The sequence below is a fragment of the Pundamilia nyererei genome, unplaced genomic scaffold (genome assembly GCF_000239375.1).
Source record: "Pundamilia nyererei isolate P.nyererei 1_Seehausen unplaced genomic scaffold, PunNye1.0 scaffold00075, whole genome shotgun sequence".
In the NCBI taxonomy this organism is placed as follows: domain Eukaryota; kingdom Metazoa; phylum Chordata; class Actinopteri; order Cichliformes; family Cichlidae; genus Pundamilia; species Pundamilia nyererei.
This window is the reverse complement of record NW_005187476.1, coordinates 1,385,556-1,397,155: the sequence shown is the minus strand read 5'-3', so window position 1 is coordinate 1,397,155 and position 11,600 is coordinate 1,385,556. Positions and strand designations below refer to the sequence as shown.

Genomic DNA, 11,600 nt, shown 5'->3' with positions numbered 1-11,600 from the left:
CACACACACACACACACACACACACACAAACACACACCTGTGTTTGGATATGAAGACAAAAGAATTGAATATTTATTTTCTTGCCTCTGCTAACCTGTGTCAATCTGTTTTGACCCAGTTCCTTAAACCTTTTCACAACTTCAGAAGGTCAAAAAAAATATATCTTGAATTCATCAGCGCACACAACCTGACCCAAATACTGATGGGACAAGATGGGAATACAGCAAAACTGGAACTGAATAGTGATGTGTCTCCTATTCATGTGCTGGAATTTAAATCGTAGTTTCAATAGCCGTACAGTTATTACTATTCCAGAAAACATACAACACTATCAGCTTTGTGACCTACAGTGACAGAGACGTGACAGCATTTACATTAACAGCCCCAGAGAAGTGACTCTAGATGTGGGAAGAAGGGGGATTTGAAACAGCAGAAGAAGAAGCAAAGTAATAGGCAAACCCTGCCACCTTTAATGTGAAACTAGCGAGGGAACGAAATATAGTATTCTGTCACAATGCGAGCTCTGAAAATAAATACATAAATAAAGTGCAACTCCTTGAGGGGATTAGGACCCAGTTGTCTGTCAGTTGTGTAAAAGTTTGAGTTCACCAGATTACAAAAAAAGAAACACTAAGACAGGAAGCGAAGCTTAAGGAAGTAGGACTTACTGGAAAGTGGGGTAGCGTAACCTGGCCATTGATCTTGACGCTGCGGTGCATCTCTCGCTGAAGCTGCTTCTTGGTACCCAGCTTGTAAGGAGGGATTCCATCTCTGTAACACAAAAAGACGGCATACATTTACATTAACTAATAAAAGACAATGAAGACCACACAAAATATCCTTATTTAGAAGTCGCTGACTACAATCATCCACCCGGTTTTGGATAGTTTGCCGATACTCATCACACATGTCATGCTACCTCTACATTAACCACTGGTGCATTAGCACTATTAGCCCATCTTTGCGGAGGAGGGCCATTTGGCAGCAGCTCATCATGGAAGTTACTGACACCACCCAGAAATCCCTCACTGGGCAAAGTACTGCTAAATCAAAAGGCCAGGGATCCCTTGAAGCCAAGACAAATAAAAAAACACATAACAAAACACACCAGGACAATGGCAGGGATATGCAAAACATCTCACTGTAGGCTTCAAAAGAAGAGCCCCACTGATAAGATTACATTGGCTCGTGTCAGCCCTGACTGTGGTTATTCAAAAAGCAAAACAATTATCACCAAACTGAGCAACTTGTTAAGAGTCACAAAGTACAACACACTAAAGCAGCCTAGCAAAAACTGTGATATATTAACATGAAAATAAAGATAGAGCCAGGAATGCTAGAAGTCTCGGGACAATTAGGCATTTATTCTGGGAATCTCATTCTCCGTTTTTCATTCTGTCTGCTTTTCCAGTCAGTTGCCACTTAAGCTGGGCCAATTATCTTGGCCGTTTTGGCTGCTCAGAAGTGCCTGACCTAGCCCAAACGCTACTTTTTCTGCTGCCTCTTTGAAATCTCACACTCATGCACATATGCACCCGCTGCCATCTTCGTTTGGCAAGCGCTCTGCTGTGAGCCTCTGATCTCAGCAACATCAAAAGGCTGGTTTGTAAGATAAGGTAATGTTTGAAGTTGGTGCTGCAGCATTCCCCAGCGTCCAAGTAAATCCATAAATAAGATATAAGCAAAAAGAGAAGAAAAAAATCCCCCTCCCACCCCATCTTCCACCCCCTTCCAAATCCTTCTCTTCTTGTTCTTTATCTGGGAAATGAGATTCAAATTTGCAGTGTGTCTTTTAACCACTATAAAAGGACACACAATCAAATTGTTCCCTCGAATGAGAGCCGGAGAGAGACAAGAGCTCAGGACAAGAACCAGAAAGATCTCTATGTCAAAGACTTTGTAAAGAACTGTTAAAAGGAGATGACTTTGACACATATCCTTGTTCAACAATTAGACATTTTTTGCATTTCTGTGCAAGGTTTTCAGTGTGACATTGTCAAGAAGAGTCAGACAGTGAAGCCAGGCTGCCGATATCACCTGTGTTCCAGCGAACTTCTTGTAAGAGGGGCCTGCTTCCAAAATCAATGCTTCACAAACTGCACCCTTGAGACTACAAGCCATCATCCCTCAAGGCGCAGGAAGAAACACAGGAAACTCTTCAAAAGTAAAACTCAACAGCCCAGAGGAACTCGTGAGCTAACAAGAACCCCCAAATTAGAGGCAAAACATCCCAAACAAAGCTTGCCAACTTCCCCCTCGCTAACTATGTTTTTAACAATCCAAACTGTCCCCACCCCAGCGAACCATGTGATGGCTGAGCGCTTTGTCCAGGTTGGAGAAGAGAAAACATACTCTTTCATGGTTTCATGGGCCCTTACTTTATGGGGATCTCCTATTCAGTTGTGCAAGTCATTTTCAAAGCAGCCAGCCACCCTCTTATCCCGCTAAGCTCCCCTCACCTAACAATAGGCTGAAAGCGATTCAGTTAAGCCCTTTATACTCCGTGCACTTTATTTTCTCACTCCCTTGCACTTCGAGCCTCACCACTCCTGCTATTGGCTCTGGAGAGTGGAGGAGAGAAGCTGTGAAGCGCTGGGAGGTGATTTTTTTTCAGGGGTGTCCCTGCCTGGCCGTGAGGGGCGGGGGGGTTCCTTATGTCTTGTCCCAAGGTCTAGAAATGAGTAACCCCTGTGAAAGCCTCGCAGACACATGATCTCAGCACGCCACAGAGGCCAGTGGCAGGAAACCGACCCACCATGTGAGTAAGCCTTCTTTCATTTGGTGCCAACATTTTTCAATGAGTTTGTCTTGAGGCCCGAATGGCCATTTCCCTCCCCCCTCTCCTTCAGCTCTTCAAAGGGAAAAAGCGATTAGATAATATAAAAAAACAAGTCTGTTGTGGCAGAAGGGTGGGTGGGATGGATACATATCAACTTTGAGGAAAATGAGGCAACACCCCCACCCACATCAAGACGTTCTCATTTTTTTCCTCTCCTCTCTACAGCCTGTAACACATCAGAATAAACTTCAAAAGGTCTTCAGACATAATGACTTTCCCAGAGTTATCTCCCTGGAGGCCACAGCAACAACTGCACATTAATAGAATTACCTGGAGTCAATCATAGAGGATAATTGAAATAAATTACAGACCATTATTTTGCAACAGTGCAGTCCCCTGGCCCCAAGAAAAGCTGATTCTGTTGAAGTACAAGGCCAAATATTTTTCTTCACACCCCTACACTTTTTCCTGGAAAGTTGATGACTGAAATCTGGACCAGGCACGTTCAGATACTGGTGGAAATAAGAAAATTCCCAGACCTTTGGCCACTGTGAGTTGAAAGGAAATGAGCTTTTTGAAGCTGCTACATCTCCAGAGCCAGCTGGGTTTCAAATGAAACTGATCGGGTTTTGATTCCAATTTTTTTTTTTTTTTATGCAAACACTTACACACTGCTGTCTGTCATCGACATGGAATCATCTGTTGTGGCATCGCTGGAGATCTCGCTGTCATTGGCACTGGTGGCAGGGGCAAAAATGTAGCCAGAGTTCACAAAGTACGGACTGGCGGGGTCTCCTCGACGGTGGGACCTGTGAATGATCCGGGAAAACATTTGCCTAGAGTTATTGTGATGTCTCTAGATATCAAATCAATACAGTTAAAAGAGGTGACACCCCTGGGGTATGGGGGTTGTGTTTATTTGCTGTTTCCTGCTGTTGTTTGTTATATCATAGTTATAAAAATGATTTGCGTCTGCTTGGACTTTGTCTTGCCGTCTTTCTCTGCAGATATCTCTGAGTCACTTTACTGAGAGTTTGGGGCCTGAGGAATGTGACAACAGTGCAATAGATGGAGCTGTAAGTCCTCTTTTTTCTTGCCTTGTCTAGTATCACTCTCTCTTTCATGTTTTGCCTCCCTAAAATACAAGCATTCAGTTTTGGGGGGTGGTTATGGTTGGAGTGGGTGAAATGAGCAGCCGTGCTGTGTGTGAATGAACACCAGCGTTTCCCTTCTTTCTCTCTCCTCTGCTATCCCTCTACTCTTTCGCCATACTCCTGCTCTTTTCCACTTTGAAACTCCACTCTTGTTCCTTGGAGTGTTTTCTCCTCCATACCCTCCCTCTTTTATCTCTCTCTTTCTCTCTCTCGCTATCATCCAGTCTGGGGCCCCTCCTCTACCAACTCTCCCCTGCTTTCCTTTCTAAAGTCTCTCTCTTTCTCTGTCTTTTTACTCTCTCCTGCTGTGTTGCATTCCTGTTCCACTAGTGAAGGGGGTGGACAAGGAAGAAAGAGGGAAGAAGAGGGAGGGGGAACGAGCTTTAGAGGGGGAGTGAGAAGGAGAGAGGGAAAGGGGGAAGGAGGGCCCCTTTCTTTATGAGAATGCCTTCTGCCGGCAGTGCTGAGGAGAACCCCAGCATGACTAAAGCCGTAGGCCCCAAGCACAACCCTGACCTTTGGAAGGTCCACGCAAAGAGTCAGGTATTTAGCACAGCTGGCTCCTCACCCCCCCCCCCCTTTCTCCATCTCTTTTCTTTCTTTCATGATCCCCCCCTTCCTGTATTCCCCCCTTTCCCTCCTCTTGTCTCTCCATGTCTCCCTCCAAAGCATGCTTAGTCTCTGTCAGACAGATTTTTCTGTTAAAAGAGGAGAGATAAAAGTGCTGGGCAGAAAAGAAAGAGGAAGGAAAACACTGACACACACAATCTATGGCAGAGTGGGATTGGTGGTTGAAGCTGCGGAACTGAGCTGAGGATGTTTTTGTTGTTGTGTTTCTGTATCACTTTGGAGTTTAGTGTTGGAGGTTTCTCAAAAAGAAGGGGAAAAAAGAATCTGTGCAGTGGCAAAATTAGTTCCACATGTTTGAGATGGAAATTGGTTGACCTAAAGGGATGGTGAGGGGCAGGCAGGGGGAAAGGGGGAGAGTGTGGGTGACGGAAGGGAGAAAGGGGCTCTCTCTCCCCCCTGCTTTTCTTTTAGTGAAAAACAAGAATGCAGGGGATCACACCAGGAGAGCAGGATATGCCCACATGTCAACAAAACCCGTGCTTATTGGTTCCTAACCCAACACGGTCACTTCCAAGCAAATGAGCAACTATGCTAAGATGTTATCTGACATCTGCTCACATGAAGGCTAAAACCCTCGAGGGAGTCCTTAGGTAGACTTATTGCACTCAATCAATTAGTTTTGTACACTGTTATTAAAAAAGTTGGGCTTGAGACAATTTTTATCTCAGCTCATTAAATGTTTAGATAACTTGACAGGAAAAGTATGGATTATCTATAAATTGCACTTTTCCTACCAAACCACAAGACATTGTCAAACCTCTAAGTAATAATTGCCTCCAGATGTGAGGACAAAGTAGTTGAGTGGAAAAAATAAGTACCCTTTGATGGAGGTTCATGCATAAAATCCACTTTTTGAAAATGTTCCTGGCTTGAAAAGATTTCAGCTGTTGGACAATGTGTGGGACGAGCTCTTAAGATAAAAGCACAAATACTTTGCACAAACAGTTCTTTCATCTCTGACCAAGAGAACAATATCTCCGCTTGGCATAAGATTGACTGCACAGTTCTTTTAACTCTCTATTACCATTTCTATGTATAAATGAGATTTTGTGGCAGTATACACCAGCTCTATGGGTTATGGAGCAGAACAAAGAAGGAAAAAAAAGCTGAAAAACTTTACAATAGCACATCATACTGTTTAATGTAGCTGTAACAGTCATGAGGTTTGGTGTCTAAATTCATTCCTGAACCGGAGGAAGGGTTTCAAAGCACAGGAAACTTGAGCAAGCCAGCAGAGGGCTGCCTGCAAGACACCATTTACTTAAAAGGAAGGCTCAGATGCATTGATGTTTTGTACCCACCCCGCCCCTCCACCCCTCCAACCCCTTGACTAACTGCAAGGCAGGAGGGCACAAATATACAGGCATGTTCCTCTGAGACCCTTTGATCAAGTGCCTTTACCTCTCTCGCAGGCATTTGTGAAATACCTGCCACATATTCAGTGTAGTTTAACTAATGAGGGATCATGACCACAGTAAGCAATGCTCAATAAAGCAACAAGCACTGAGAAGTAATTACACAGGCATGCACTTCTAGGTGGGCGCTGCTCTTACCTGCAACTGTTTTCCAGCACTTCAGCTGCTGTCCGGATGGTAGCGGTAGCCCTCAGGTTTTTGGCAGACAGTCCGACCACAGACCCTAACGTTTTTGCCTTCAGGTCGTTACAACTCCATTCCTCTTCTTCCATGAGAGGAGGAAGGTATCCGCACATCAGCTTGAGACTGCCAAGACCGCCGTGGTTCATGTATGCCGCGTTCTCGCAGCCGGTGCGCACGTATTCGAGGTATATGTCAGAGGTCAAAAACATCTGGTATGCATTCTCTTCCATGTTGGACTGAATTTCCGTCTGTGCTTGGTCAAACATGGACGAGTCTATTTGTTGTTTCTTAATACTATCCCTTATGAAGGCCTTGGTGGCCGGTTTCAGTTGCTTGGCGACAATGCTGTTGTTCTCGATGTACCGCTTGAAAATAACTTTGGCAACTCGCAGCGTTTTGGTATCCTTTAAGTCCATTTGCCTGAAGCCGTTGCAGGCGAACCAAAAGTCCAAAGTGTCCACGCAATTCTCCCGCTCCAAAAAGGTCTTAAAGAGGTGAGCGCCGTCTTGGTCACCCAGGAGAAAATGCAGCGACTTTGTCCACCGGACTAGAGGCGAGTCCGGGGACGCGCTGCCCTCTGGCTCCCCGAGTCCATCCTCGTTCCTCCGCGGTGTGGAGCCGGGAGGAGCGGAGGCGGCGGGGATATCTTTAACCTTGCTCTGGGCTCTCATTTTGGCAGATCTGCTGGGGTTGTAGCATGACGCCTCTCCCTCCTCCCCCGGTACCGGAGGACGAGGAGCATCTTCTCGGAAGCTACTGCTGATGTGCTCCGTAAGCGCCCTGCTCATGGCTCCAGCTCTGGTTGCCGTGTGAGAGTGCCGTCGTGCCTCCACTGAGCTCCAGCCTAATCCTCCTCACTCTCTAAAAGCAGCAGGGGAGCTTCTCAGCTCCTCTTCACTCTGAAACACAAAGTATTGATCTAATCAAAGCCAGATCCTGCTGAACTTCAAAGAAAGACATCAAGTAAACAGTCCCTTTCAAAAAAACCTCGCCGGGTTCACAGAGAAAGGAAATATGAAAGGCTTTCTTCGTTTCATTTATCTATTTATAATCTAAATGAGAGATCAACTGCAGCCTACATTCTCAACGTGCATTGATCTGCCACATCAAAACACATTTTACAAGAATAATCATCTCACACAGCCACACTCTTCACCAAACCGTATTCTCACAACTGTGGCTTACACGTGTTTTCCTAACGAGTCCATGTCACAGGCTTCAACTCCAATTTATTCCCAATCTGTTTCGGACGACCGTACTGTACCCCTTGCCTGCATCACGCACACTCGCACTCACTTCCACACTTGTCCTCACTATCCCAGAAATGAACAGCCAAACTGCACCTGATCTGCACCACAATGACCTTAAAACGCTGTAATGTGCGAGAGGTAAAAAGCCCCGCGGGAGAATCCGGTCGCCCATGCGTAAGTGGAAGCGATCAGTCGCCTAAATATCTAGAAGGTTATTACAGCACATTAATAAAGCCACAGAACCGGTAACGTGTTTAAACTACCAACACGAAAAGAAACACTTAATATTAGGAGGGGGAAAACAAAATAAAAAAAACTGATCCCGTGCCAGAGATTTTAATCGGAGCCTGAGCGTAAAAATGCAGACTACTAAAGCACTGCCACCATAAATGACAAACTGCTAAAAGGCTGTTGCAAGTGCTACACAATCATTTACAGTCTTAACAGCCAGTGTATACACCACGGTGAAACCGACACTAAAATCCAATGGATGAATTAACGAGCGTAAAATAACATACCATCGCAGACAGAGCCAAACACAGTGAAACCCGTTAAAAAGTTAAACTGTTACTCCATTTTTTAGTTGAGACGAATACACTCCAAAAACTCCCCGAACAGTAATCCAGCACAATAGAGATAAAACGTCGTGCTATTTCAAGTCATGCCACATGTGTCCGCAAAACAAGCGCCGTAGTTTAATGTACCCTGTCCCATTCAACAACTGACCTCAGAGTAGGCAGGCTCAGTCCCTATGTAGATCACTGGGGGTGTCAAAATCTGGAGGTTGAGGGGAGGGGGGCTCCGACTGACGAATGCATCCCACTTTTTCTCCCCAGTCAGAAGACGCACCATCCGACAAATATTCGGTTTTTATCTGGGCTACACATTCATACGCGCGCGCGCACACATAAGCTTCTTATCTATCTCACCGTATTTCTCGCCCACAAACAAGAAACATAGCCCGCATTTCTCAACTTCAAAGCTCAGCAGCAGCACATCAAAGCGGCCAAGAGAGGGGGCCTGTGGAACAGCTTTCCTACAACTTACCATCCATGTACCCGAGTAGCCTCTTCGATTAGAAAACGTGAAAGTAAAGTAGTCCCAACAACAGGCTGCGCATATATACAACCAGCCCCGGCTCTGCTCCTTGTACCGTCACATCGGACAGTTTTTTTTACCCTTAAATGCGAATAAAGGAGAAGAGCTTTTTTCTCTCTACTTTTCTCCCCAGGTAGTGTTTCAAGAAATCATGGCAGGCGGTAGAAATCCTCCGGGCTGTTTCTACACCAACTGGGCTAAAGGTTTAACTGTGGACTTCAAAGTAATGAACCGCTGGCCTGGTCCCGGAAGATACATAAAAACCCTGCGCTCCGGCTTCGCAATATTCAATAAAATAAAAAAAATAAAAGCGAGTAGGAAGACGGATAGTTAAGTGGGATTGTCTGATAATTTTATCGTGTATTTTGTTCTGCTGCTCTTAATCAGCAGACTTTAGCCTTTCGACGTTTATTAAGGTTTATTAAACTTTTCTAGACGGGGACGGGATTTAGTTGTGTGCCAGGACCTTATCAAAGACAAGCAATCTCGAGCCAACTCCCCGAGGCTTTGGAGCTTGAAGTAAGTGATCTGCCGCGCCAATGGCGTTACTCTCACAGTCTGTCTGTTACTACACAAAGTTTCAACAGAAACACAAAGCAAACAAAAGCGATACTTTTGTTGTATGTGGCTCCTTGGAGTGACAGCAGTAGCAGAAGCCATTATAATGAATACTTTTCTGTGCATACTGCTGCAGCCTTTATGTATCACCTGTTGTACAGCAGGATATTTCTTAATTATTCCACCAGTTTGTGGCACTATTATACTCCCAGTTTTTCCCATATTTCGTCTAAATGACAGATTCCCCAGAGTACAGGGAATGACAGTAAATAAGTTATGCTTAAATATGACTTCAAACAATGTCCACGATGATTTAAAACTTATTCTTTTGGGTTATAGCACTGCTTTGATAATCCCATGGAGTGTAACTGTCAAATAATTTACATATTAGTCACAGGATTTTAGCCACAAAGATGTCAACCTAACTCACTTGCCAGTTCCACATTCAGCTAAAATGGCACAGCATGACATTTTGATTGAAATTGGACACAGAGCAAAGGCAAGAGCTGTTCTCTAGTCTTTTAATTCACATGACTTCCCTAATGTCATTGTGACAGAATCTTAAAGAGTGGGTTAGACAGTGATCCAATCCCATGGTACTTCAAAGGCTATATTGTCCCTTTGATGTTGGAAATCAACTTTAAAGGGGAATATAATTATATAAGTCAGAGGATTCAAATTCACAAAACTCTCATGATGGTACAGGACAAGAGAAGTAATGAAATCCAACTTCTCTGAGGTCCCCAAGTGGTGATTAATTCATGTCATACATCGGGAAATAAGCATGCTTTGTACCAGATCCCATGTGGATTCACCGTTGTGTCTGCATGTCTTTTGTATTTACATTCATTTATGTTCCCAGTTGGCATTACTAATTGCTGAGTAAGATCAGCAACCATAAACCCAAGACAGATATGTATATGTGTGACGATCAAGACATCACCTGCTGGTTTCTGGATGTACAAACCCAATTCCCAAAAAGTTGGGACTTTGTGTAAAATAGAATGCAATGATTTGCAAATCTCACAAACCCAGATTTTTTTCACAATAGAACATAGAAAACATATCAAATGCTTAAACTGATACATTATAATACTTGTGAAAATTGTAGCTCATTTTGAATCTGATGGTATTTAATGTCTCAGAAAAGTTGGGATAGGTGCAATAAAATGCAGAATAAAGTAAAAAAGAAACAGACATTTCCTGAACACAGAACCTTTTGAAATTAATTAGCACAGTTACCAACAGGTCATTAACATGATTGGGTATAAAAAGAGCATCTTAGGGACAGAGTTTCTCAGAAGTACAGATGGGCAGCAGTTCACCAATCTGCAAAAACCTTCAAACTGGGAAATTCTGAATAATATTGCTGAGTGTAAGACTGCAAAGCCTTTGAATATCTCGTCAACTACAGTAAATAATATCACAAATATTTGGAGAAATCTCTGTGCGCAATGGACAAGACCAAAAATCAATACCTGATGCTCCTGATCTCCAGGCCTTTAGGCAGTTCTACATAAAAAAAACCCAGTCATTTAAATCACTGGATGAATTCAGGAACACTTACAGAAATCACCGTCTGTGAACACAGTTCACTGTGTCACAAAGGTTAAAGCTCTATCATGCAAAGAAGAGGTACCTAATGGGGAAACACTGTAATATTGTTTAAAATGGACTGGGGAAAAGTGGAAAATTGGAAAGACAACATTTTAAAATCCTTTTGGAAAACATGAATATTGTGTTCTCTGGACAAAATAACAGAGGGACCCTCCGGTTCGTTATCAGCACTCAGTTCAAAAGCTTGCATCTCTGCAAGCTGAATGGGCGCGCATTAGTGTCTATGGAATTGGCAGTTGCACATCTGGGGAAATGCCATAATTGCTGGAAGGTATAAATTAGTTTTAATGCAAGATTTTCTCATTTTTTTCAGGGGTGACTTTGCATATTTTTGCAAGACAATACCAAACTAAACCATATAGTGCATTTATTACAGCAGCATGGCTGTAATATGGAGTGAAGAAGAAAATGAGTGAAAAATGGCAAACGGGAGAAGTAATTATTTTAAATGACACATTTTTAATATCATAGGTTATATCATAAATGATTTTTTTTGTCGTGTGTTGAGTATTGCAAAATCACTGTATCATAATTCCATTCATCCATCTGCAGTAGTATAAGATCGTACTGTTTCTGTTATAGATACTTGCTCCCTGCAACCCTATTTTGTTTCTAACATATTGTGTTGTGTATTTTTGAAATAGTTCAGCTTTCTACAGAAAACTAGGACTTTCTTTTTTTTTTCTTTACAGCAATGGAGTCCAGCTGATTACATTGACATCCTGCCAACCACTTCCTGAATGTTGCATGTTTTTAGGAAATTTTCACTGGTGTTATCAGAAAGCTGCATGACAGCAGACAGCAGAGTCTCTCTCTTTTGTGTGTGTGTGTCTGTTTGTTTGTGTGTGTGTGTGTGTGTGTGTGTGTGTGTGTTTGTGTGTGTGTGTGTGTGTGTGTGTGTGTGTGTGTGTGTGTG

General features: G+C 43.4%; 1 protein-coding gene across 5 annotated transcripts in view; it reads right to left on the bottom strand.

Moving 5' to 3' along the window:
• The window catches only part of LOC102197764 (axin-2-like), a 58,236-nt gene that overhangs the window by 7,769 nt on the left and 38,867 nt on the right, over positions 1–11,600 (bottom strand). The window contains exons 1-4 of one of the 5 annotated variants that reach the window (XM_013911946.1): positions 8,459–8,712; positions 6,117–7,060; positions 3,448–3,588; positions 669–771 (exon numbers count right to left, since the gene is read on the bottom strand). In XM_013911946.1, the coding sequence (XP_013767400.1) occupies positions 669–771; positions 3,448–3,588; positions 6,117–6,949 (1,077 nt within the window). In that variant the 5' untranslated portion in view covers positions 6,950–7,060; positions 8,459–8,712. Of the gene's footprint in view, positions 1–668; positions 772–3,447; positions 3,589–6,116; positions 7,061–7,346; positions 7,582–7,929; positions 8,118–8,137; positions 8,320–8,458; positions 8,713–11,600 lie in introns of those variants that run through there. The other 4 variants (XM_013911947.1, XM_005737375.1, XM_013911948.1 and 1 more) reach the window with 4 other exon arrangements.